Raw genomic sequence first — 27,397 nt, 5'->3', positions numbered from 1 at the left:
CAAAATAAATATACCAATAATCGTCTTTTCATCACTCTGGACCTGGAAGTCTAATAATTGTTGCCGTAGTGATTTCACTTCCTTTTCTTTTGATATATGCTGCATCTCTAGAGCTTTCACCTGGGAACTGGCCACATCTGTTACTTCCTAGAGATAAAATGTAACATGTCTTTAGAGTTGTAAACTCTTTAACCCTTATCATGCTGGACACGATTGATTCTGCCTTTGCGACCAGTGCAGATCAAGATCAGCTTGCATTTTTGTGCAGTCTAATCAAGATCTGAACTGTTTGCCATTCAGTCAGTATCGTTTTGGTATGCACCCCTTTTAACAGTTAATGGTACTGTCCAAATTGAAAGATGGACAAGTTCATTACATAAATTTAGCGGGGAAAGGGTTTAAGTCTACTACTTGTCACAGCCTTTGTAAAACTTTGATATCTCTTGAGAATACCACTGAGAAAGCTTTACTGTGTTTGTTGTAAAGAAGTGGTACATTTAGGAAGATTTTTTGCAAATGAAGAAAAAAAAGCTGGCTTTTGTAGAAAGCTGTTCACTCTTTGAAATTTTATAAAATCAAAAGGCTTACTGAGAAATCGTAAATATTCATGGGGAGTAATTTTCATTGATTTCATGGTTGTGCCAATCCATGAAAGTAATTTCTATCTAAAGCATAAAATTCTTAGTCACTGTAGTCCTTAAAATGTGGGATCTACAAATTTATGCTCTTACTAAATTGCATGTTTAGCTGCAACCACTAAATTTCATGCCCAATAAATTCAATGTTTTCACAGTATACAACAATTCCTAATATCAGTGACTCGACTCCATGTGTCGTTTAAAACTTAACAGAAAAATTATTATTTTACCACACTGAAGCTAAATTTCATTTCCTTGTCAATAAAATCAAATCATATGCACTTTTTATTATTTACCAGATTTTTATAGTGCTCTTAAATGTTCTTTATGAAGCTTGTGGGCTATTATTTTGAGTACCAGTATATAAGTTTCAGTATTTCTTACCTTAAGTTTAGAGTTTTCATGCTGTAAGTTGAGTATTTGTTCATCAAGTTGGTCAATCTTCTTCCTGTCAGCATCACTCACCGCTTTAGTTACTGAATCTGTATAGAGTACAAAGTATCACAATGTTACACAGCATACAGTCTCAAAACTCCAAGCCCGATTGGCTGATTTTGAATTCAATTTTGAAATTGACCAATCACAAAACTATCCTTAGACTGGCCTCCAAACTCAAGTTTTATAACCTAGGAGCCTAAATGTGTATAATACAAATTAATGTGTTCTCTGAAAATTTTCCTCATATTTATCAGAGTCATAATTAATGACTCAATATATTTTGTCTTGAGTCAGTTCCTCTTGGTGAATATTTTCCTCACAGGGATCTAACTTGCGACTTCTGCATATGTTGTTTTTTTGCAAATTACACTGGACTGACAAGGTGATCTAATACTAGTTATAGCTTGCCTTGTTTGTTTAGTTTTCAACAGTATTTCAGTCAAATTCCTATGCTAAGTTAACCTGATCAGTGATCCTGTATACTCTATCAGTACTAACTTGTACTCTACAAGTAACCTGTAACTTCTTCGCATGAATCAAAGGTGGAGAATGAATGACTTCAGACACATACCTTCTGTTGATTTATCACAGAGAACGAAGGATGTATCTCATGATCAAACTCACAATCTCTTCTCTTATAGTCTTGTACTCTTTCAAGGTTCACGGTTAAAAAATTGTTTATTTTCATCAGGCAATGTTGTCGTTACAAGCTTAACGGTGATTAATGCAGGAAGTTTTACTCTCGATAAAATTCAATTTTTAAAACAATAGATTATTACTTACTTGACAGCTCATCTCGTAAATCCCTTTCAATTTTCTGAAGATCTAAATTGGATCGAGTAATCTGAAATTCATTTAAACTTATTTTTATTATCAAATACCGACATAACTATTTACTAATGTTTCTATTAATATGGTGTATAGCAATGTTTTTAAATTTCTTTCCATGAACAAATCTAAAAGAGTTACATGCAAAATGGCAATGTATGTCATAGTAAATCAACAAGATAGTGTAGCCTAGGTAAAGTTAAAAACTTTGACAATAAGGCAAGTCTAAACTTGACTGGCTCCAACTTAAAGCCTGAATCTCAGAATGCTCCCCTGTCAATGGCAAAATTCATGATTCAGCTCAAAAAACAACCAATCAGATGCTTAAGTTTTGTGACTGGTGTCTTAAAATAAATTTAGAACAATGCTACTTCTGTAAAACTTGGTAAAGAGACATAAAACCTGATAAACAAAGAGCTAAATATAGTTTTCTATATTCACTATATTCACGGTCATGATTCATCAATATCTAAAATCCAGTGTGACTATAACAGTAAATTCGTACATGTATACAGAAATATTTATCTATTTAAGTAATGAAAGAACTGCTTACCTCAGCAAATTTATCTTCCAGTTCCTTATTTCTGTTTTCCAGACCGTGTAGAATAGATTTCTGTTGTTCGTACATGTTGACAGCGTGTTCTGCTCGCTGTCGTTCATTCATCTCCTTCATTTCCAGCGTAGTTATCTTCTTTGATGTAGTTATAACATCTGCATCGGTGATGCCTTTTATCTCAGTTCCATCGGTCACACCTGTTATACGCAACAAGCATTTTTAAACAAGTATGCCCACGGGCAGAATGTCAAACCTGCCAGCTGTCAAGTGTGACCTTGACCTTAGACCTAGGGACCTGGTTTTGCGCACGACACTCCGTCTCATAATGGTGAACATTCATGCCAAGTTACATCAAAATCCCACCATGCATGAAGAAAAAATGCTCCTGACAAACTTAAATTTGACCTTTGACCTCCAACTGTGACCTTGACCTTTGAGATAGGAACATGGGGTTTGCGCATGACATGCCTTCTCATTGAGGTAAACATTCATGCCAAATATAAACAAGATTGGTCCATGCATGCAAGTTATGGTCCGGACAAAATTGGACAGACGGACGCACGCACATACACCGAACCGCCAAAAGTCGTGACTATATCGAGCTCACCGCAAGCGGGCTCGACAAAAACAGAGTAATCTTTCTTTTGGATACCAGTTCAGCCTGTAGATACTTCATGTGTGACATATAAAAGATCCAGGCAAGCTTCTTGAATTGGAGCATCTTGCACTATCTGCTTAAAATTTATATCGTTAAATTTTTTTTGCAGGAGATGTTACCCATAAGGATAATTGTTGGCAACTATAAATACTTAGATACATACATTTTTTTTGCATATGACATTCTGCAAATTTCACTTTTGATATCTGCCTTGGCATTACTCAGAAACATTACTTTCTGCATTTAACAAAACAAACTACACACATATGATCAGTAGCAAGTATGTTAACTTGAAATATCACCTCTTCTGTGTAGTTCATTTAAAGCTGCTTCAAGTGTATGTAACTTCTCTTTGTCTAGAGTCATTGTCTTCTTGAGTTCTTCATTCTCCACCGTCATTCTCTTAACTTCAACCTTGAAGAAACAAAAATCACCATTAGTATCCAGAAGCTCATATTCCTTTAGAAAAGTTCGCATAAACTGAAGTCAATATAATGGTAGTAATAAACTTTCAAATCAAATGAAATCATTGATGTTATGAAATTTCGTGGTTTCAGACAAAACAGCTATTTCATACGAATTCTTGGATTTAAAATTCTTAAGTTAAATGAATAAGACTTTTCTGTGTTCTGTTCATCGAGATTTTAATTTAAGAATTACATAACCACATTTATCCACGAATATTAGTCTAACACAAATATTGATGAATTAACACTATTACTTGGTGAAATTTTAAGTAAGAAATGTTCTGCAAAGATATCTGAAAAAATCATTTTTAGTAATATATCATGGTCACTTCTAATCTGGCGCTAACAATCCAAGTAAACAGTGATAAATTCCTATGTGTGCTGTTCATTAATTTTCCCGACTTTCTCTTCAAGCACTTCAGCAAAGAATAACATATTTTAAGAAATCTTCCTGTCTTACCTCAAGACCAGTCAGCATCTCAGCTTTCAGCACTAAGTTATTCCCCTTCTCTAGTAAGTCTCTATATTTCTCAGTCAGTTCATGGTATTTTTTGTTAGCATGGTCAAGGTCACTGGTAGGAACGGAGTCTTCTAGGGCTTTCTGCAGGCCTGCAATCTTGAATGCTGCCATATCCTGAATTGTGCAAGAAACTATAGTAATATACATGTAAATGTAATGTGACATTCTGTACTATAAATAGATATTACACAATTATGGGCTTAAGTGGAGATTAGTTTCAAGCCTTTTTTACCGGCCTGAAAGCAATATTGACTGAGGAGATAATTCGAGGTCGACAAAACCATACACTGACTGTAACACAAGTCTGCAATTATCATATTTCATATCTATGACATAATATCCCTTTTCACATCATGAAAACTACAGTGTAGGGGTCAATACATTTTTTCCCATAAGTTATTATCCATTTTCGTGGGTCAGTGCATGCAGCACTCTCAATCAAATAAACATGCAGAAAATACATGTAACTTTTGTGCTATAATACCAGATGTAACTACACTGAAATTCAAAGAGTCATTCACAGGCTTTAATTTAAAAATGACACTGTCATTTACCTTATATCTCTGCAGGTAACCCATTCTTTCAACAACTGCTTGCTCCATAGCTACCATCTCATTTTTCAAACGATTGATCTCCTAGGTAGGCAAAAAAGAAAATAACTGTACTTAGATAACAATTACACACTGTTAAAAAACTTTTATAAAATGGAATATGACAAGAGCTAGTGCAACATGAGGCCCTTTTTACTTAAGATTCTGGCCTAGTCAGTGTTGTTATTACTAGGTGATGTCAGTTTATCTCTACCTCTAGTCCTAAACTCATTCAGATATCATGATGTAATATCTGGATATCATACAGTATTTTCCATATATCATCAAGAAAATATCAGTATATCATAAAGTATTTTCAATATCATCAAGGCAATATCTAGTTATCATACAGTATTTTCCATAGTCATCAAGGCAATATCTAGTTATCATACAGTATTTTCCATAGTCATTAAGGCAATATCTAGTTATCATACAGTATTTTCCATAGTCATCAAGGCAATATCTAGTTATCATACAGTATTTTCCAAAGTCATCAAGGCAATATCCAGATACCATTTTAAAAGTATTTGCACATATTATGATGGCAATATTAAGATATGTCAGGGTAATATCTAGACATCATAAAATGCAAAATTCTGATGACAAAAAAAAGCAATATCTAGTGACAATGACGTATTACTTCGATATCAAAAACAAATGTGCATACACGTCTATTTACAGTTTGCCAAGGCAGTATTTACATGTAGATATGAGCCGCGCCATGAGAAAACCAACATAGTGGGTTTGCGACCAGCATGGATCCAGACCAGCCTGCGCATCTGCGCAGTCTGGTCAGGATCCATGCTGTTCGCTAACAGTTTCTGTAATTGTAATAGGCTTTGAAAGTGAACAGCATGGATCCTGACCAGACTGCGCGGATGCGCAGGCCGGTCTGGGTCCATGCTGGTCGCAAACCCACTATGTTGGTCATCTCGTGGCACGGCTCATATCATAAAGCAGTTATAAAGTTACCTTTCTCTGTTGTCCATCCATCTCCTCCATGGTTTGATATCTTCTAGTGAGGGCCTTCTCATTTACTCGATATACTGTGATACGTCTTGTAAGATCTGATAACCTACGCTTAATTTCACTGTCATCCTGGTTCAATGTATCAATCAATCGCTGGAATAAAAAAAAATTTGTTGATCTTATTTACCAGATTCATTGTGATACTTAATGAACGACTGGCTTGTCAGTGCCATAAAAGTTCATCAATCAAATACTTAAAATACATCGGATAAATAAAATTTACTGCATTTAAGAACTCTTTTAGTTTGCTACGTTCCTAGACTACATATAAAATACTGTAAAATCATTTAATTTCGTGGGCATGAAATTTCGTGGTTTTGGTCAAAACGGCAATTTCGGGGGGATATGAATTCGTGGATTTCAACTTTTGAACATAAAATGAATAGGAATTTTACTTGTTCGTTGGGATTAAATTTCGTGACTGACTCAACCACGAAAATTAGTCCCCCACGAATATTAATGATTTCACAGTAAGATGTTTTAGGTAAACAATATTGTAAAAAGGCAAAGTGTGTTGATGTTTACCGGTAACCTCAAGAAAACATTCATGTCATAGCTGAAATGTGAAAAGAACCTGCACTGAGGAGTGAAGACAAAAGTATGCATTTATGTTAGGTGTTCAGCATGTACGGATTTTTTTTCTTACATAAAAATATAACCATGTGCCTTTAAACCACTTCCTCATTCACTCTTACTTCAGACTTATTTCCAATTACAATACAGCTTGCATTAAGAGTGTAAAAAAATTGGTCTCATATCACCAATAGTCTCTTAAAACGTTTAGTTCCTTAACCACACACAAAAAAACTGGTTTCATGCAAGTGGCCTCTAAATAGGCCAGGTCTCTTGAGTAACTTTGACTGTATACAGAACTTAAATTACATCAAACTCCAGATTTCTGACTTTATCTTCTTCTCTTTGTCCTTCCACATTCTTAAGGTCTTCCTTCAACTTTTTCACTTCCTCCTCCCAGCTCTGAAATTATAACACAAAAGTTGAATTTCAATATAATTTCCAAATAATTAGGTCAACACAAAATATTTTTTTCAATTCAGGGAACCCTTGGAATAATCTTTGTTATTACATGCACACTCATATCTGAAAGAATTTTATTGTAAATCCGTTGTTTACTTACTTACAGCACTTTTAATTAAAATTACATTTCTGAAAGGTACTTCATATAACAAACAAGAGCTCGTAGAACACGAAATGCCCCCCTTGATGAATTCAGTAATTGCACAAGAAACAAAAATGATTTGCTCACTGTAAACAAAAGTTCTACTGTTCTGGTTCAATGTGACCTTGACCTTTGACCTATTGACCTCAAAATCAACAGGGGTCATCTGCTGGTCATGATCAACCTCCCTATCAAGCTATTGTCCAGAAAGGGTTTAACTGTCCCGGGTCAATGTGACCTTGCCCTTTGGCCTACTGACCTCAAAATCTAAAGGGGTCATCTACTGATCATGACTAATCTCCCTATCAAGTTTCGTGATCCTAGGCCCATGCATTATCAAGTAATCGTCTGGAAACGGTTTAACTGTTCCGGGTCACTGTACCCTTGACCTTTGATTCTTTGAACTACTGACCTCAAAATCAATAGGGGTCATCTGCTGGTCATGATTAACCTCTCTATCAACTTTCATGATCCTTGGCCCAAGCGTTCTTGAGTTATTGTCTGGAAACCGTTCAACTGTTCCTGGCCAATGTGACCTTGAACTTTGACCTAATGACCTCAAAATCAATAGGGGTCATCTGCTCATCATGATCAACCTCCCTATCAATTTTCCTGATCCTAGGCCCAAGCGTTCTTGAAATATCGTCCGGAAACTGTTTTACTGTTCCTGGTCACTGTGACCTTGACCTTTGACCTACTGATCTCAAAATCAATAGGGGTCATCTGCTGGTCATGACCAACCTCCCTTTTAACTTTCAAGATCCTATGCCCAAGCATTCTTGAGTTATCATCCGGAAACCGTTTACCTGTTCCGGGTCACTGTGACCTTGATCTTTGACCTACTGACCTAAAATCAATAGGGGTCATCTGCTGGTCATGACCAACCTCCCTATCAACTTTCATGATCCTAGGCCCAAGCATTCTTGAGTTATCATCTGGAAACCATTTAACAGTTCTGGGTCACTGTGACATTGACCTTTAACCTACTGATCTCAAAATCAATAGAGGTCATCTGCTGGTGATGACCAACCTCCCTATCAACTTTCATGATCCTAGGCCCAAGCGTTCTTGAGTTATCATCCAGAAACGGATTGGTCTAACCGACCGACCGACCGGCATCTGCAAAACAATATACCCCTCCTTCTGCGAGGGGGGCATAAATATATAAAGAGCAAAATTCAAAAACTTAAACTTTGTTATGTTGCACTTACATTTATCAAACGCCTACCTTTATTAAAGAGAAAATGTCAACCAGAAGAATTCACCATACAAAACGTGAATGTTCAGTCAATGTTTCGCTAGAATTTCTCTATAAATCTTAGTCTTAAACACTTTAGTATACAAAAAATCATAGCTCTAGACATATTTATAATTATCACCTTTTTATCTTTGAGATAGTCGTGGTACAGGAGACCTTGTTGATGTCTAACCACAGCGAACTTTCTCTTGTAATCCTCAAGTTTGCCTTCTGTCTTGTTCAACAGTTCTTCTTTCACATGTAACTCCTACAAATGTAAAATCAAAATCTTCTTTTAACCTTTTGCCTGCTGGCGGCAAGTGATTCTGCCTTTATGACCAGTGCAGACCAAGATCATCCATGCAGGTTGATCATGGTCTGCACTGTTCCCTATTCAGTCAGTAAATTTTCAGTGAACACCCCTTCCAATATTAAATGGTACTGCCCATATTGAATGCTGGATCAGTCCATTTTTTAAATTTAGCAGGGTAAAGGTTAATATTGTATAAGCAGCAAAACACTGTTTCTAGATATGACTCACTGATCCAAATGTTCAAATTCTGGTAATTTATGTACATTTGATATTCTAACACTGTTAAAATTGTCTTATACAGGTAGTAATGCAGCGTATGCACTAAATATAGTACTAGATCATTTAAAATCAGTGAAACACTATGTGCTTGATCATCCAATGCTTGACATACCCAGCTCACTCTTATCAATTCATGTGGTTCCCGGCAGTGCTCTTTATATCTTCTATGTTTGGATTGCTAAAAATGCTGGATAACACAAGTAGTTTGTTCAGCCCCTTGCGACATTAAGCAATTTGCATTTTATTGTATGGTATATGCTATTTTTGTGATAACATACGTACATGTAAGTAAAATTAATATGCAAATACATAATGTAATAATAATATGGCATGCCAACAAAGTAATTGGACATAATGCAGCTTTCCAGCTTTTGCTGATGAAGGCAGACCCTAGGTCCTCCTCTGTGCATTATTTCAGACATAGGAGGGCATCTGGGAAGAATCACCAGCTTTTGGCAGGCCATCTGGATGACTACCTCACATGAAAGAATTCTACCCCCTATGAGAGGTTTCGAACCCGCAGTGGTGAAGGGCAAATAATTTGAAGTCAGCCAACTTAACCATTCAGCCACAGACGTCCCCCGAAAATGCAAGTACTGCATTGAACATGTAAGCAATGATATAACAAATGGGAAAAAGAAGTTAGCTGACTTGTAAGCCCTGTTTAATTACCATACTGTTCTGGAAACTCTTAAGACTTCAAAGGACATGAAAACTTTACCTGTAAAACTGTAACCAGATGTTCATTGAGGCCGGCAATCACCTCAGCGCTTGTTGTTGCCATGTTTTCTGGAAGATTCATTGGTTTGAAGAATCCTGCACTGACCCCGCCAGGACCTTTCACTGACTTCAACTCCTCCTCCATCTGTTTTATCTGTACATACATGTAGCATAAAGTAACTTATCTTAAATAACCATGCATTGTGCGAATTTTTCTTCTGAAACCATTTTTTTTCAAGTTTTAGCTAATGTGGCTAACTAAATAGGTATAAGCATTTATTTACTACATTCTTATATCTCTGTAGAAGAACCAAACTTTTTTTTAGTTGTCCTTTTCTAGAATTTGATCTTCTACTGAAATAATACGTAACTGAACAAATGACATTCGTTTAAACTATTTAGCAATGTCATTAAATAGATTGGTATATGTAGCCCCGTATCATAAATATTTTGCATCACCTGTACTTCAAAGCTGGAAGACGCAAATTCTAGAATAATCTGAAAATGACCCATCAATGGAAAATAAAAAGAACTGTGTAAGCCATGCAAACCTTTTCCATTGCTTTTTCTAGTTCAAGGTTGGCTTTGTTTGATTCATGCCTGGTTTCTCTGAGAACCATACGTAACTCGTCATTTCTGCCCTGTAAGTTGTCCATCTGGGCTTTCAGGAACAGTGATGTATCATGTCTCCCAATCACAGACTTAGCTTCAATTGCCTGTATTTTGATAAAAGAAAAAAAATTCATATCATGTAATTGGATTTGGGTTATACTTAATCAATCAGTGTTGTAATGAAATTCCTTACAGCTGATGTCAACAATGCTCATAACATTATTATTAACTTCTGACAAGTACCGTAAAATCATTTAATTTTGTGAGTATAACATTTCATAGTTTTGTGCAAAACAGCCACTCGGATATGAATTTGTGGATATCAACTTATCAGGATAAAAGAATGGGATCTTTGCTTTTCACTGGGATTTAACTGCAAGGATTTAGGCAACTGCCAAATCCATGAAATTTAGTCCCTCGCAAATATTAATGATTTCACAGTACTAAATTCTGAACTTTGACTTCTAACAAGGAATAACTCAGAGATCTTTAATTCTCTTGTTTTTTTTATAAGCTGAAGAAATTTTATGATTTAAAATAATCTGTCCTTACAATCTTGCTCTGAGAATTCTAATATAAAAGACATATTAATTATTAAACATTTAAAAACAAATGAACAGATCTCTCTGCAGGTAACACAATGTTAACTCACCGCTAACATTCTCTCTAGAGCTGGAAACTGCATTTCCGGCAACTCTCTTTCTCCTTTCTCTATCACTTCCCCATCCTCCGAGGCCCTGACCCCATACTTCTTCATAGCCTCCATTACTTCTTTGAGGCCCTGCTCTAGATGCTTGTTTTCCTCATCAAGCTGTTCAGCACGTGCTTTAAGCTGAGCATTGTCGCTATACAGACGATCCATCTCACGGAAGTTCTCACGTATATCTTGATCATACTCATTTCTCTGAAATATTTCAACCTTTATTTGAACCTTATTCTTGTCAGTGACTATTTTTTTTGTATAAAATTTCATTTTCTATTATAACATGAATGAAGTATGTTTTTCAGGAAGTCTATGCATTTATATATTCCTTTGTAGTTTGCGAACCTGCTGTCTGCAGAAACAAAATTCTGTTTCTGTGTGCAATTCGAGGGCTCAACGCGAAACTAGTCTATCTGCTTCTATTTCTATATGCACTTAGACAGACTAGTTTCGAGTTGAGCCCTCGAATTGTTCTTCATTTAACACGGATCTTTCCCTTCTATAGTAGGGGTTGTTTACACACCTCTTAATCTCAGAAAAAATCTTTCAACTCCTTCAGTTTCCCACTAAAAATTGACTAAACATCAGATTTTGTATTCCCCTTTCGCAGAATACTGAGCTTTTCCCCAAAAATCACAGGCCTTGGTCCCTTCCCTCCTAGTCAAAACCCCTATTTAATCACAAGTTTTTAAGATTATATAACAGCAAGCTATTCATCAACCAATTCCCTGATTGCAGACTGGTACGAATTTGTTCATAAGGCTATACTACTTAAGACAAATTTGCCATGATATTGTTGTATACCTTCATGGCAAATTGATGTTGATAAACTCTGACAAAATAATACAGATCTCTCTATACTGAACTAGTAAGATGGCAAATAAATCATATTTATAGATTAGATTCAGACTACAAACCCTCATATTTGTTTCCTCCATGGCAACTTCTCTCTTGATAATTGTTGCCACAGATTCTGGTTTCCTCTTCTCCTTCAGTGTCTCCGTGTACTCCTGTACAGCGATCATGTCATCTGCTGTCAGACCCAGCGCTACAGCTCTAAAATTTGGTAAAGGAAACAACAAAATAAAAGAACGAACATACACTCTCTAAAGTTAGTACACCTGCAAAAATATCTCATACACGAGCAAACAGTTCTTCAAAAATCTTTATAACAAGTCTCACTCTTCAAAATTTATTGAACAAAATTTGATAAAGCGGGACTAAACATCCAGACTCTTCAAATTCTGTATCGAAAGTATATACATTGTAATAATAACATAATAACCACACCTCAAAAGAGCAAATACCTCATATTTATGGATGACAATTTCTTTCCCATTAGAAATTTAGTAAATTAACCTCTTCAGAACAAAAACAAGTGTCAGTTTTCCTTTGAGGTATGGTACAAATGAGTATCAAAATATAAAAAAGCTGTCACCTCTGTCCCATGTGTTGAGCCATCTTTCTGATTTTCTGTTTCAGCTCTATCCTCTCATCTTCAAGTTTCTCAACCTAAATATAGATTATTATCATCTTAATTCATACAACTCAAACTGATTTCAACAAGTCTACTGATACAGCAATTTTGCTGAAAATGTGATTGGAGAAAGCTCCTTGTTCCTCATACATTTTACCAAGACTTGTGTCACCTTCCTCAAACATTACTGAGATGAGTCACAAAATGCAACCTCGCATTTTTATTTTTAAATTTCGAAATGGTGCACTGAAACAACCAATTAGATAGTCGAGTCTTTTGAGTCTGATCTTAAGAACTTAGCTACATTAACTTGGACCCAAGTCAAAAGTTTTATGAGAAAATATCCTATTTGGCAAGTTGTTTTAAATAATTATTGCACAGAACAGAACAGCTTTTTGTACCTCCTTCTGCAGGATATAGTTCATAGCCTTTTCCTCTTCCTTTCTCACTGCCTTATCAGATCTGAACTTTGTGAGGTCTAGCGGTTTACGAGGATCGAGTCCGAGTCTGCCTCTCAGGTCCTCGTTCTCGTCACACAGATCATTGATAGCCATTTCTGTCTTGTTGATATGCTGTGTCAACTCCTCTATTTGCCTATATACAGATAAACATAAAGGTTTATAAATATACAACAACTATTTCTTTTATCAAAATCCACGATTATTATAACATTATTATTTGTCAATATATATCTTTTTTTTCTTGTAAACACGGTAAATACCTCCTGATTCTGGCATATAAAATATATAGATAATCAATCCTGCTATTTTTTTAAATTACATTTAAATGCTTAGATGACTTTAAAGGGACCAGAAGGCATTTCACCAAAATATTTTGAAACAGAGTTTGTACCTAGTGAAAATTCAAGTTGAAAAAGCTCCAACACTACTTCATTAACAAAAAAATGCAGTTTGATTTCCTTCAATAAATGCTACATATACTTTATTCTCAAATGGTATAAACAGAAAAGGTGGTATACCTATCTCTAACTTTGACCTGTTTCTTGCCATCTTTTATTTCAGCAACAGCCTCTGCCAGGCCATATTCTCCCTGCAAACGTAAAAACATATTGTTATGATAAATCAAAATAGACAGTCCAAAACCAGGGCAATGAAAAAATTTAGGTAGAGCAGAAACCAATATAAAACAAAATAACTTTCTAAGAAAATTCTTTAAAAAATATGAAAAGACAACACAGATTCATTTGCAAGCTCCTTTAAAAGTCTTCTTAAATTTGAAGTTATTACAAGTCCTACTTTACTAACAGCACCATTGCATTTAAAAACCATTTAGTAAATATTCTAAAAACATTCAAATTTAGACCTAGACATAGCAGGCTAAAATTCTTCGAAAAAGATCTTGGTGCTAATAAATACATGGAATGTAGCTTTAGGCTATTGTAATTTTGTTTTTCTCTGTGTAAAAATTATTACAAACTTACAGCTTCATACTGTCTCATCCTTTCCAAGGCATCATTTAGTTCCTTGTCCTTCTCACTGGCATCTTGTTCAGCCTATGAAATAGTCATCAAAATATTTCAATTGTCATACTCGAACCATTCATGGTTGACCTGAATTACCTCCGAGTATTATCTATTCACAATTAAAAATCACTCAATTTACATCCTTATGTCTATACATTCATCTATTAAGTACTTTTCTAACAATTTAAGGAGTTATGGATAGTTTATTACAACATACAGTGCAAGTTTGATAATGTGTAAATGTTTATACACAAAATGTCTATATTTTTTGCAAATAAAGTAATCTAAACAGAGCTGAACATTTATACTATTATGCTGGCAATACTGTAAAATCATTTAATTTCGTGGGCATGAAATTTCGTGGTTTTTGGTAAAATGTCAATTTCGTGGGGATATGAATTTGTGGATTTCAACTTTTGAACGTAAAATTAATGGGAATTTTACTTATTTGTTGGGATTAAATTTCGTGGATTGACTCAACCAAGAAATTCACGAAAATTAGTCCCCCGCGAATATTAATGATTTCACAGTATGGTTAACAAAGCAGACCTAGATGATATAAAAATCTTATAGTTTCAAGTTTGAAAATTTAATTTGTTTGTGACAGAAAGCTAAAATTCTGTTACTATCTAAGCATGTTTCATTATTAGACAATTTTACAACAAAATGAAGGTTATATACCAATTTAATGTCTCTGTCAGCATTCTTGTTTCTTTCCTGTTCACCCTTCAGTTTCTCTTTTAGTTCTCGAATGATCAATTGCTGTCTCTCCCCTGGACCTTGGCCAGCTGGTGAAAAATGATATATTTCAATTACTGATATTTAGCAAACAAGAGCACCGCCTTGCGGGTGCTGACGCTCATCTAATTTTTTTTGTGTAATAGAAATATTGTCCTACCCATGATTTTCTAAGTCTAAAAAGGGCCATCATTCTTGCAAAAAGCAGGATAGAGTTATGTTTCTTGATGTACAGTGTCCACTTATGATGGTGAAAAACTGTTGCAAGTTTTAAAGCAATAGCTTTGATAGTTTATGAGAAAAGTTGACTTAAACATAATACTCAACCAAGAAAATGATTTTCTAAGTCCAAAAGGGGCAATAATTATTGCAAAAAGCAGGATGGAGTTATGTTGCTTGCTGTACAGGGTCAGCTTATGATGGTGAACAAGTGTTGCAAGTTTCAAAGCAATAGCTTTGATAGTTTAAGAGAAAAAGTTGACCTAAACATAAAACTTAACCAAGAAATCTGATATTTTCTAAGTCCAAAAGGGGCCATAAATCTTGCAAAAAGCAGGACAGAGTTATGTTTCTTGCTATACAGGGTCAACTTATGATGGTGAACAAGTGTTGCAAGTTTTAAAGCAATAGCTTTGATAGTTTAGGATAAAAGCTGACCTAAACATAAAACTTAACCAAGAAAACTGATTTTCTAAGTCCAAAAGGGGCAATAAATCTTGCAAAAAGCAAGATGGAGTTATGTTTCTTGATGTACAGGGTCTGCTTATGATGGTGAACAAGTATTCCAAGTTTCAAAGCAATAGCTTTGATAGTTTAGGAGAAAAGTTGACCTAAACATAAAACTTAACCAAGAAATCTGATATTTTCTAAGTACAAAAGGGGCCATAAATCTTGCAAAAAGCAAGATGGAGTTATGTTTCTTGCTATACAGGGTCAGCTTATGATGGTGAACAAGTATTCCAAGTTTCAAAGCAATAGCTTTGATAGTTTAGGAGAAAAGCTGACCTAAACATAAAACTTAACCAGGCAACGCCGACGCCGACAACCGCTCAAGTGATGACAATAACTCATCATTTTTTTTCAAAAAATCAGATGAGCTAAAAATGATTAAAGCTTTTTTAATCAGATGTACTAAAATTTATAGGTTAAATATGTTTCTTTTTTAGTTCTTGTACAATCATTCTTGAGATCTCCCCTTGACTAGTGGGTGAAAAATAGGTACTCTATCTTAAATCAAATTATAAACATCAATCTATTAGGTTATGATTTGAGTTCTCTTATGTACATCATTTAAAACAAGAAATGTAGGTCCATATGGCAAATGGTACTAGTCATGAAGTCATCCTGATCCCATTTTCTAATATATTATAATTGAAAAATAACCATAGGGCATAAATCCATGAATCTGCTGAATTTGACTTTGCAAATAGAAACAAAAGTTTACTACTGTTTCTAACAAGCAAGTGATATGTATTTCTAGCACCAAAGTAGGCTAAATTAGCAGGAAAGAAGACTATTCTTACTTCTGTGTAATTCTGATCTTAGATCTTCTATGATTGCAGCATTATTATCCAGATCATCAGCATACACCTTCATCTGTTCTGTCAGCTCCTCAATCTGTCTGTCTTTCTCTTTGATAACCTTTGAGAGAGCTGCAACAGATGCCTTGTCACTGTCCATGTTGGCAGCAATCAGCTGTTCTCTGAGACGGAAAATTTCCTCTTGTTGATCTACAATAGACTGGTCCTTGTCTTGAAGAATTAGCTACAATAAAAAGTCATTAAAGTTATGTCTGATCAGACTGGTACAAATGGAAGAACTTCAGCTGTGCTGGAGAAAGTTTAAGAAATACAATTTTTATAGGATTTTTCTCAATCTACTTCAGTTCCTGTTTTTATTTTATCACATTACTTTCTGTCCAAGAGAAAATTCTTTCTCTTATCAAATTTATTACTACACAAAAATTTGAGTTAGATTAAAGTTACAAAAAAGATGTGACATACTTTCCATTCCTCAATCTTGTTGTCCACTGCAACCATAATAGCATCATCAGCATCAGTCTTAGAAGCTAGCTGCTCTGTTAGATCAGCAACCTTTTTAAAGAAAACAAAGAACATAAATATTTACAGCATTATCTCCCTTTATTAACATAAATCCTAGAAAGTTAGCTGTTAGGTAAAATTTTCATTGAAATTAAACATATTCAATCAGGTTGATAATTTCTACTGAAGACATAATACCCAAATGTCTTACTTACAAAAAAGTATAACAAAATTTCCAAACAAATTTTCAGATAAAAAAAAAGAAAAAGGAAATTCCAAAATTACGAACATACCTTTGACTTAAGGATTTCATTATCCTCTCTCAGTCTGTCTTGCACTGTATCACTCTGCTGCAGAACAAGCTGAAAGTAAAGAAGCATTTATACAGTTAGAGATGATTTTCAAGTAGGTAAATTAATACCATTGGTTGAGTAATAGGGGACAAGGATCTCAATTTACAATACTTGGAAAATGAGGTTTATGATAATAATAATAATTGTATAATCTTTTTTCCTAATTATCTTGAAATAAAGACTTTTATTATTATCATTATTACTATCATTATTGAAGTATTAAAAAAAATCCAAAAGTAAAACAGAAGACATATAGAACTTTTATCTTAATATGGGCAAGCTATTAACACAAGATAGGACGCAAATCTTACGATCCTGTATACAAACATCAGGCTCAGTAGTGTCGAAGGTGGTCATTATTTGCCTGTGACTCTCAATGACAGGTTGATATAAGCAGCAGATTTCTAAATTGGAACTGAAACAAGTGTTCTTTCTGGTCTCTGTTTCAGTTAACAATGCTTTTTTCACTAGAATGATATACAGGAATTCTGGCAATCAAAAGCCTTATATCAGGACCAGTCCTGAAAATCCCATGCTTGTCTACAGAATAAAGTGGTCTCTGTTTACAGAAGGTCTTTCACACAGGTTTGATTGTAATGGAACCTACCTTGAGTTTAGCATAATCCTCCGTGGTTCTGTCCATCTGTGTGATAGCTTCCTCCAGCTGCCTGTTCAGGTTGTCTGTCTGTTTTTGTAACATGTCGTTCGCATCTGTCAGGTTCTGAAATCATACACTCAAGCATTTATTACTCCTGTCAACATACAACATGATAACTATCATTTTAATTCCTCTGTCATAAAACTGAAGATAAACTCTTTGTATTATGCCATGGTATTATTTCTACTCAAACCTGCTGATTTATTACAGTTCACATGTGAGAAGATTGCTATAATAAATCTGTAGTTTAATTTTTTATTGTTAACTGCATTTCATAATGTGGTTTATCTAGTATTTCATATTTATGTAAGTGAGTAAGAGCATGCAGCAGCTTAGCTTCTTCAGGGCATTTTTCCAACTTAAAATTTGGCTCGAAATTAGACACACAACACTAATCATTGCTGAAAACAGTAAAGTAAGTCTAAAGTAGGTAAGCCTCATTTTTATCTACCTGAAGTTCTTCCATAGCCTCAGCAAGATCTTTGTTTTTCCTCATCAGTTTGCTAGCCATGTCTGTGTCGTCCTGTTTGGCCACCATCATATTCCTCTGTGACTGGAGTTGTAGCTTGTACTCTGTGATGTCCTGACGCATCTGGTCATTCTGTTAACACGAAAAACAAACAACTTCTTTAGTAAACTACATTATCATTTTTGAAGACATTTCATAAGAAAATACTCTAAATATGGAGAAAGCAACATTTAAAGAAAGTAAAGAAAGCTTTTAAAAACTTACATTTATTCATATTAGCTGGGTTTAATGTTGTACCAACATATGTCATAATGTGCATTTGCTTTGATGGTGTCGGAAGACCGCAGGTGTCCCTTAGTGCTTTTTTAATCATGGGCCGACACCTGGGTAGAATCACTGACCTTCAATAAGCCAGCTGAATGGCTTCCTCATATGAAGAATTCAATGCACCTTGGTGAAGCTTGAACCCACAATGCTTAGGGGCAAGTGATTCAATGCTCCTTGGTGAAGCTCGAACCCACACTGCATAGGGGCAAGTGATTCAATGCGCCTTGGTGAAGCTCGAACCCACAATGCTTAGGGGCAAGTGATTCAATGCACCTTGGTGAAGCTCGAACCCACACTGCTTAGGGGCAAGTGATTCAATGCACCTTGGTGAAGCTGGAACCCACACTGCTTAGGGGCAAGTGATTCAATGCACCTTGGTGAAGCTCGAACCCACACTGCATAGGGGCAAGTGATTCAATGCACCTTGGTGAAGCTCGAACCCACACTGCATAGGGGCAAGTGATTCAATGCACCTTGGTGAAGCTCGAACCCACACTGCTTAGGGGCAAGTGATTCAATGCACCTTGGTGAAGCTCGAACCCACACTGCTTAGGGGCAAGTGATTCAATGCACCTTGGTGAAGCTCGAACCCACACTGCTTAGGGGCAAGTGATTCAATGCACCTTGGTGAAGCTCGAACCCACATTGCTTAGGGGCAAGTGATTCAAAATCAGCAACCTTGGAAGCCCCCGCTTTAAGAAAGTTCAAGCTCTTCCAAACAAAGTCTAAATAATTAAAAACTAAAACAAGAACCTGACACTGCACTATGATTACTAGTACATGATTTATCACAGAGATCATGTTACCAATTTGGTAATGTTATTATTATTAACAAACAACCCAGACTATTAATGCTTTACTTACGTCTTCTCTGAGTTCTTTCATTTCTTTCTCAACATCACTGATCCTTTCACTGTACTGTAAACAAAAAGAAAAAAAGAATTTATGTCATATACCATTGCTGTGTGTTTACTATTATACATGTTATTACATAACTTCTTATATAAATCGCTGATCCATAGTTTGTTTTGTATGACTGGTCAATATTCAACACCAAATTTTGTTTGGCTAAAGTCAAAACTTGAAGAAAAGATCTGAATATCTATTTCTTACATCATGTAATAATACATTTACTGAATGCCTTCGGACCTCAGTCAAAAGTTTTGACTATTGACTGTCAAGGCTATTCAATAAGTGTATATTATGATATTAACAATTTGCTTTTCCCATTAATTACACTATTATAACAAAGAAAAGTCTGACAATTTCACTAGTAATGAAGTGATTAAATTGTCTTGCAGTTTCCAGCAGATATTTTCACAAATGTGTTCATAAATGTATTGTGTTTTCCTGTTAACTTCTGTTGACTACATGATATTTTGGCACTGTCCAATTTTGGATAAATGTACCAAAACACTTGCGGATTTGTTCAAGGTTTTCGGCTTTGGTCCATCCATTTTTCATCTTTTCATCAGTGATGTCCAATTAGGTAAATTGTTGACCATGTCTAAAATATCACAAAGTACTGTCATAAATTACTCAACTTAGAACAAATACCTTTTCAGCAGTCCTACGTTCTGTAGCAAGCTCTTGTTTGAGATCACGTATATCTTGTTGCAGTTCAACATTCTGTTTATCCAGGTCGGACAGTTCATCTCTCATCTTTCTGGCTGTACCACTGCCCTTTGCAGAATCACCACCATATTTCTATAGTAAATAAAATAGGTCACGGAATGTGAAGAACTACAAATACTTTCATTTAGGTCATATTCATAATTAATCAATTATATTGCACTGATATCAACTGAGCAAAATATTTTAAGAGATACATGACCTACAAATACTTTCATTTTAGTCAAATTCATGATCTAACAGTATAATTACACTAATATCAGCTTTTGTCACTGAAGTAAAATGATATAGTTAAACTTAACTTACCTCTAATTCTTCAACTTTCTTTTCAAGTTCTTTTCTTTCAGCAATCAACTCTTGTTCTACAAATACAGCCCAAAATATCAGTTTAACAGTCAGTCTAACTCAGTCAGAAATATTTACACATAATTTTCTAAATGAACTCATTGTATAGCACTCTCCACAACAGTCCAAATATACAGAAAGTATAAGACATAATATTATAGTTATTTTACATGTAACTATTTGCTTATATACTGTAAAATCAGAAATTTTCGCGAGGGTTTAACTTTCGCTATATTCGCGATGCCCTACATCTCGCGAAAATTAATCATCGCGTAAATATTTACCATTAGTATAATTCAAATTAAAGTAGGATACCATTTTTACAATTTAGCGAATAGTAACCCTCGCGAACACACTGAAAACTTCAAATTCGCGAAATTTTGACCCAGCTAAAATATGTGCTTTTACAGTAATGATTTTGAATCTTAAAAGGAGCACACCTCTACCTTGATGTAAAAGTTGTAAGAAAGTGTTTTTGTATAAAAAGAAACACAGAAATTAAAACAGTTTAGGAAGTATCTAATTATCAAAAAATGTTTGTTTGTTTGTTTGTTTTGGGTTTAACGCCGTTTTTCAACAGTATTTCAGTCATGTAACGGAGGGCAGTAAACCTAACCAGTGTTCCTGGATTCTGTACCAGTACAAACCTGTTCTCCGCAAGTAACTGCCAACTTCCCCACATGAATCAGAGGTGGAGGACTAATGATTGCAGACACAATGTTGTTTATCAAATAGTCACGGAGAACATACGCCCCGCCCGAGGATCGAATTCGCAACCCCGCGATCCGTAGACCGACGCTCTACCTACTGAGCTAAGCGGGCGGGTTTCAAAACATTAGTGTAGTCTGTAGAATTTTTAGAAAACTTCTGCAAGGCAGCTGCTAAACAAAAAAAAACAACATGTAAAACAGAAATCTGTACTTTCTATTTTTTTTTAATTCTGAAGTGCATCTTCCTGAATTCTTTACCAGTACAAACCTGTTTTCCACAAGTAAATGCCAACTTCCCCACTAAATAAGAGGTGGACAACAAATGATTTCAGACACAAAGTCTTTTATCAAAATGTCATGGAGAACTTATATGCCATACCCAGGGATCGAACTCACGACCCTGCAATCTGTAGATCTGCACTCTCCACATTGAGCTAATTGGGCAGGCTAGGCAATTTAACTGCTACACATATTCTGGAGAAGACATGTTTACTAATAGGACAGGCACCTACAGTGAAAATATGGGTCAAACTAGAAGATGCTTTTGTAGAAAAGCGCATGTCTCCCCCAATGCATAGTCATATAGGCAGGAAGTCAATAGGGGACAGGAGCAAAAGTCTAAGCAACACTGGTGGCTGGATGCAATAGGAATCATCTATTTGGCATGTCCAATCATTCCACAAAGTTTCAACATTTTGGGCTAAGTGGTTCTCAAGTTATGAATTGGAAACTGTTTTCCATGTTCAAGCCCCTGTGACCTTGACCTTTGATCAGGTGATGCCAAAATCAGTAGGGGTCATCTACTCTGCATGTCCAATCATCCTATGAAGTTTCAAAATTCTGGGTCAAGTAGTTCTCAAGTTACTGACCGGAAATGTTTTTCCATGTTCCGGCCCCTGTGACCTTGACCTTTAATAGAGTGTTCCCAAAATCAATAGGGGTCATCTACTATGCATATCCAATCATCCTATGAAGTTTCAACATTCTGAATCAAGTGGTTCTCAAGTTATTGATCGGAAATGGTTTTCCATGATCAGGCCTCTGTGACCTTGATCTTTAACAGAGCGACCCCAAAATGAATAGGAGTCATCTGCTCTGCATGACCAATCATCCTATGAAGTTTCAGTATTCTGGGTCAAGTGGTTCTCAAGTTATTGATCAGAAATGGTTTTCCATGTTCAGGCCCCTGTGACCTTGACCTTTAACGGAGTGACCCCAAAATCAATACGGATCATCTACTCTGCATGACCAATCATCCTATGAATTTTCAACATTCTGGGTCAAGTGGTTCTCAAGTTATTGATTGGAAATGGTTTTCCATGTTCAGGCCCCTGTGACCTTGACCTTTAACGGAGTGACCCCAAAATCAATAGGGGTCATCTACTCTGCATGACCAATCATCTTATGAAGTTTCAACATTCTGGGTCAAGTGGTTCTCAAGTTAGTGATTGGAAATGGTTTTCCATGTTCAGGCCCCTGTGACCTTGAGCTTCAATGGAGTGATCCCAAAATCAATAGAGGTCATCTACTCTGCATGACCAATCATCCTATGATGTTTCAACATTCTGGGTCAAGTGATTCTCAAGTTATTGATCGGAAATGGTTTTCCATGTCCAGGCCCCTGTGACTTTGACCTATGACTGAGTGACCCCAAAAACAATAGGGGTCGTCTCCTCCATAAGCCCTGCCATCCTATGAAGTTTGAAGGTTCTAGGTCAAATGGTTCTCCAGTTATTGATTGGAAATGAAGTGTGACGTACAGGGTAAAAACAATATTTCTCACTTATCGGACAGAAAAATCTCTATTTTTAGAAATGCTGGAAAATCTTATCTCACATGCCTCCCACACTCCTGTGACAGACTACTTCATGCACTGAATATACATATTATTTATATAAAATAATTAAAAATCAGGTATCTTTATCTTTTCTCTCCGTTCCTTATAGTGTATTTCTCGATTCAAAATTCGTTACTTTATGATAAGAACGTACCGGTTAAGCTACAAACGATAAAACTAAAGCGGAACTTTGTTATTGTGTGTCACTGAAATGTCATGACGTCACTTCTGCTTACGGATGTCAATATCCCACATTTTAAGTAGTTCCATATTTTCATGCTTGTTTTTATTGTTTCTGTTGTGGTAAGTGAGAAATAAAATCCATCATTGGTGTTCGGTAAAGATCGGAAATCCCAACCCTCGGGCGCACCGCTCAAGTATTAAACTCGGCACAGCCTCGTTTAAGACTTGAGCGGTGCACCCTAGGGTTGGGATTTTCTGATCTTAACCGAAGGCCAATGACAGATTCTCTATGTCTCCCCCAGAGGTGGGGAGACATAATAAACCTTGCATGTAACAGTCATTTTGTTTATTAATTTTCAAGTTTACCTTTCTTCTTTTGTTGTTTGGTCTCCTTTTCCATCTCATCCATAATTTCTTCCACCTGATCATTTCGTGATTTCATTATAGCCTGTGTGACCTTAAACAGTTGTTTCAACTTGGCAACATCATCTTCAGTAGGATCAAACTGGTAAAAATACACAGTTAAACAGATAAACATAATTGAGCCGCGCCATGAGAAAACCAACATAGTGGGTTTGCGACCAGCATGGATCCAGACCATATGTAATTGATCAAACACTTCAAGGAAAATTCTAAAATTTCCTGCAGCGATTATCTCCCCTAGCACTACATTATTCACTGCCACTACAAATACCACATGACCATACCATGAAAATCTCATGATAGTTGAAAAGAAATTCAAATATCATTTTCTTATTTTCTATTTTATTTTTTTCATTTTACAACAACCCACATTTAGCATTAAATCTCTTAATTTACACAAAACAATTTCAATAACCAAAGTATAATATTGAATAATAACACAAATGCTTGATAAAAATGTTGTTGGTGGCAAAAGTCTCTGAACTGTAAGGGGAGATTACTGCAAAACTGCAAAGGAAATTGTCATATTTGATCTTACTGCATCAAAAATCTAGTATAAAAAAACATGGTCAAAGAAAATGTCATATGAAAGTCTTTTTTTTGGTTGACTGCACAGCTGATTGAAACAATGGTCCATTGCATGAGGATGACATAAAAGATGAAAAATTTCTGGTTCTATACAAAGTTACAGCTATACTGTCGGACCTATAGGCTATAAAGACCATCCTCGGATGAAGAAACTAGGTGGTCTTTATAGACCGTCTATGGTAATATACACTCAGTGTTTGATATAGAAATAAAACCGGTGGTCCATAGAGCCAGGTGGTCTCTGTTAAGAGGTGGTCTTTAGCAGAGGTTTGACTTTAATTAAGCATAAAAATAATATCTAGACAGATTGATAATAAATGTGAAAAATCTCTTGCATAACATAACAGTGACTGACAAACCATTCCACAAAATTATGTAAAGTTTACTCACATCAACCAGCGCCTCATAGAAACCTTCAATTTCATCATCTGACAGTTTGGACGGCTTTGCCGCCATCACCTTGTCCCACTCCAAGGGAGGCATTGTGATGGTTTACTCTTTCTCTGTTATTAGTTGTTAATTCTGAAATAATTCAAATCAGCATAAACTATCACCTTTCATCTTGAAATAAATATAATGCAAAACAAGAATAATCTTAATATTGTATGACATATTCTCCATGGAACTGTTTGATTGAATATTATAAATATTATAAAAGTCCATAGCTCCAGTTAATAACTGGATATGGATGTTAAAAAATATATGCAAATGTGCTCCTCATGTTAATGATGTATAACAAGTTTCATTTCATAAATTTTGCCAATAAACTAAACTAAACTAACTACAATGTAAACCAGGTAATAAATATGTGTTTGGTTTCGTTTCGTGCAAGCAATGACTTTGAGTTTAGCTTTGTTGATACATGTGTTCTACTTAGTCTTATTTAAATATGTTTTGTTACTTGTTAGACTTCATTATAAGTTAAAAGTAGTTCACCGGTAATATTAAATATCCTATGCTACCAAGTGGTTAAAAATATTTTAACTACATTTAAACAGATACTAAGGTTCAATTTATGCAAAATGTTATAATATGTTGAAATTATATCTACTGTGTTAGTAACACAGTAAAAATATTGTGTAGAATAGACAGTGAATTCAGATATAGTTTATATTTTCTAAAGTTCTAAAAAATATGTATTTCAGAATTGTGATTTTGTCTGATTTTTTTACAATGGGAAAACATACTTTTGGTTGTAAAATTAAAATTATTTATCTTTTAAACAAAAAGATTAAAAATTCAAAAAGAATCCTACAACCAACCTTAGAGACCAAATAGAATTATGTATAGTGCACTGTACACCTGGGTTTTGCATTAACAAACTACCCTGTAATAGATCTGGAAGACCAAACACTAGCTAGTACATCTCCATATTTGTTATGAGACAAATGATTCTTAGAATTTCATAAAAAGATGTAAGGTTTCAATCAGAACTTCTCTTAAAAAGTATTCTAAATAAATGTTAGAATATTACTTTTAGTTGATAGCTAAAAGTCATATCAGAGTTTAATCCTACTGTGTTAAAATGACTGAATAATTTGTGGTTTTTAATACACTGGCCAACAGTACACAGCAGACACTGTTTCATAAAAAAATATCTAACCTTTGCTTTACATTTTCTGTACTATAAAAGTCCTTCATCAGTACACAATCTTTCCCAGCAATACTATTTTTCTAAATAAAACCAGGTCATCCACTAAAATGCAAACATCTAAGGAATCTCAGCAAGGGCACCTGCTGTGCTTTTATGCAAGATCTGATAGAAGCTCCAGTTAATGATATATTTAACACCATGGATAATTTATCAATAGGTCAGTCTGAGGCTGTGAACTATGAATAAATGGAAACATATGGTACTGCATAATCTCCTAGGGTTAGGTTTTAGTTATTTTGTACTTACAAGAAATTTCAACTAGCTCTTAAAATGCAGATTAAAGTACTGACAGAAATTTATATACATTATGAAAACTTTTTTTGTGTATTTACTTGTTTGAAAACACAATGAACTCTGACAGATCTTCATTCACAGATCCTCAATGGATGAATAATTTACAGCTGAGCTGAATTATTAGTATGTAGTTTAAAAGCATTGAAAGAAGACTTCAAAGTAAAATCATGAGAATGAAATATAAGTGTGAATGTGATAGTGTAACTGTTAATATACAAGGTGGACGAATTTATAGGTTAAAAGCTGGTAAAAACAACTGTCTCCGGTACTCAGGGGTGGTTTGAAATAAAGAGAGGGGCTATGACTACGCTTAAACCTCTCTAAGTCTGTCTGCTTATTAATGAGAATCGTTAATTTTTGTCTAGAAATGTTCTCTGTTGCCACTTAATTGTTCATAAATATTGCTTTTTATATCTGCAACTGGACTTTGCATTCAGTAAAAGTAACTCTTGTTGAGCATGATGAGCTGTGCCTTTTCTCTCCTTGTCAGGAGGGACTCCCACTGCAAGTGTTGGAGCATATCTGATACACTAGCTGCTGGTGTTTCGATAGCGACTGGTGACAAATCGCGCTGCTCTGCGTTGAACTTTTTCTATCTTATGGATCAAGTCCTTCTGGTATGGACTTCAGATTGAGCAGCAGTAATCCAGATGTGATCGGCATTGTAGGCACTTGTCTTTGTGTAAATTCTGTGTTAGGAAGCCCAGCATGTTGTTGTCCTTCTTGGTCATGTTGGTGATGCGATTAAGCAGGTACTGTGATGATGTACCAGCAGGCTAAGATGAGTACAGCTTTCCAGAATTATTTTGCAACATATTTCGGACAGGTCTTCTGTCTACGTTCCAATATGAGATGCATTTCAGCTCAGATATCCATAAAAACGTCTAAATATCCCAAATACCTGAATTATTAGCTACAATCTGATAATTTATACATGTTCAATCTTGAAAATTATAAATAAAACTTATTTTTTGTTTAAATGCGTGATGCCATTGTAAAATATTTCAATAATCAGAAATAGACAGGTTCTGTAACCTTGATTTTACTGGTATTTTAAAGATAAGCATTAAATTTCTGCTTAAATAAACAAAATATTACGTTTGTTTTGAAAAAGCTACGGAATGTCCGCCATTTTCGTCAAGAAAAACAACTTCGGGATATTTCAGCGTTTTTCATTTTTGTTGCTTGTAAAATACCAAAAAGTAAAGAAACTACGCTAACGACACCCACACATTTACTCATTAATTTTTGTAAACAGCTAGTAGACATAACTTAATTAAACCATATCATTATAGGTATCCTAATACATTGAAATTTGAAGAACTTATGAACAGAAGAAAGAAAACACTTTTACAAAATCCTGAATTGTTTTGTAAAGAAATAATTACAATCTACAAATAGTTTTGATAATGTTCATGA

General features: G+C 35.1%; 1 protein-coding gene across 1 annotated transcript in view; it reads right to left on the bottom strand.

The window, feature by feature from the left end:
• Positions 1-27,149, bottom strand: part of LOC123552772 (centrosomal protein of 290 kDa-like) — a 59,694-nt gene extending 32,545 nt beyond the window's left edge. The window contains exons 1-30 of the mRNA XM_053540785.1: positions 27,077-27,149; positions 24,421-24,552; positions 23,386-23,524; positions 20,251-20,306; positions 19,870-20,019; positions 19,177-19,230; positions 17,968-18,117; positions 17,466-17,579; positions 16,799-16,867; positions 16,467-16,556; positions 15,987-16,227; positions 14,407-14,513; positions 13,684-13,755; positions 13,222-13,292; positions 12,644-12,836; positions 12,204-12,277; positions 11,683-11,821; positions 10,715-10,966; positions 10,002-10,166; positions 9,452-9,604; positions 8,281-8,406; positions 6,607-6,699; positions 5,668-5,817; positions 4,660-4,740; positions 4,046-4,219; positions 3,421-3,532; positions 2,458-2,657; positions 1,860-1,920; positions 1,023-1,120; positions 15-147 (exon numbers count right to left, since the gene is read on the bottom strand). Coding sequence (XP_053396760.1) covers positions 15-147; positions 1,023-1,120; positions 1,860-1,920; positions 2,458-2,657; positions 3,421-3,532; positions 4,046-4,219; positions 4,660-4,740; positions 5,668-5,817; positions 6,607-6,699; positions 8,281-8,406; positions 9,452-9,604; positions 10,002-10,166; positions 10,715-10,966; positions 11,683-11,821; positions 12,204-12,277; positions 12,644-12,836; positions 13,222-13,292; positions 13,684-13,755; positions 14,407-14,513; positions 15,987-16,227; positions 16,467-16,556; positions 16,799-16,867; positions 17,466-17,579; positions 17,968-18,117; positions 19,177-19,230; positions 19,870-20,019; positions 20,251-20,306; positions 23,386-23,524; positions 24,421-24,513 — 3,610 coding nt within the window. The 5' untranslated portion in view covers positions 24,514-24,552; positions 27,077-27,149. The remainder of the gene's footprint in view (positions 1-14; positions 148-1,022; positions 1,121-1,859; positions 1,921-2,457; positions 2,658-3,420; positions 3,533-4,045; positions 4,220-4,659; positions 4,741-5,667; positions 5,818-6,606; positions 6,700-8,280; positions 8,407-9,451; positions 9,605-10,001; positions 10,167-10,714; positions 10,967-11,682; positions 11,822-12,203; positions 12,278-12,643; positions 12,837-13,221; positions 13,293-13,683; positions 13,756-14,406; positions 14,514-15,986; positions 16,228-16,466; positions 16,557-16,798; positions 16,868-17,465; positions 17,580-17,967; positions 18,118-19,176; positions 19,231-19,869; positions 20,020-20,250; positions 20,307-23,385; positions 23,525-24,420; positions 24,553-27,076) is intronic.
• Positions 27,150-27,397: the final 248 nt, after the last annotated feature.

The sequence above is a fragment of the Mercenaria mercenaria genome, chromosome 4 (assembly GCF_021730395.1).
Source record: "Mercenaria mercenaria strain notata chromosome 4, MADL_Memer_1, whole genome shotgun sequence".
NCBI classification, from domain to species: domain Eukaryota; kingdom Metazoa; phylum Mollusca; class Bivalvia; order Venerida; family Veneridae; genus Mercenaria; species Mercenaria mercenaria.
The sequence above is the reverse complement of the archived record's forward strand: the minus strand, read 5'-3'. Positions and strand labels throughout refer to the sequence as shown.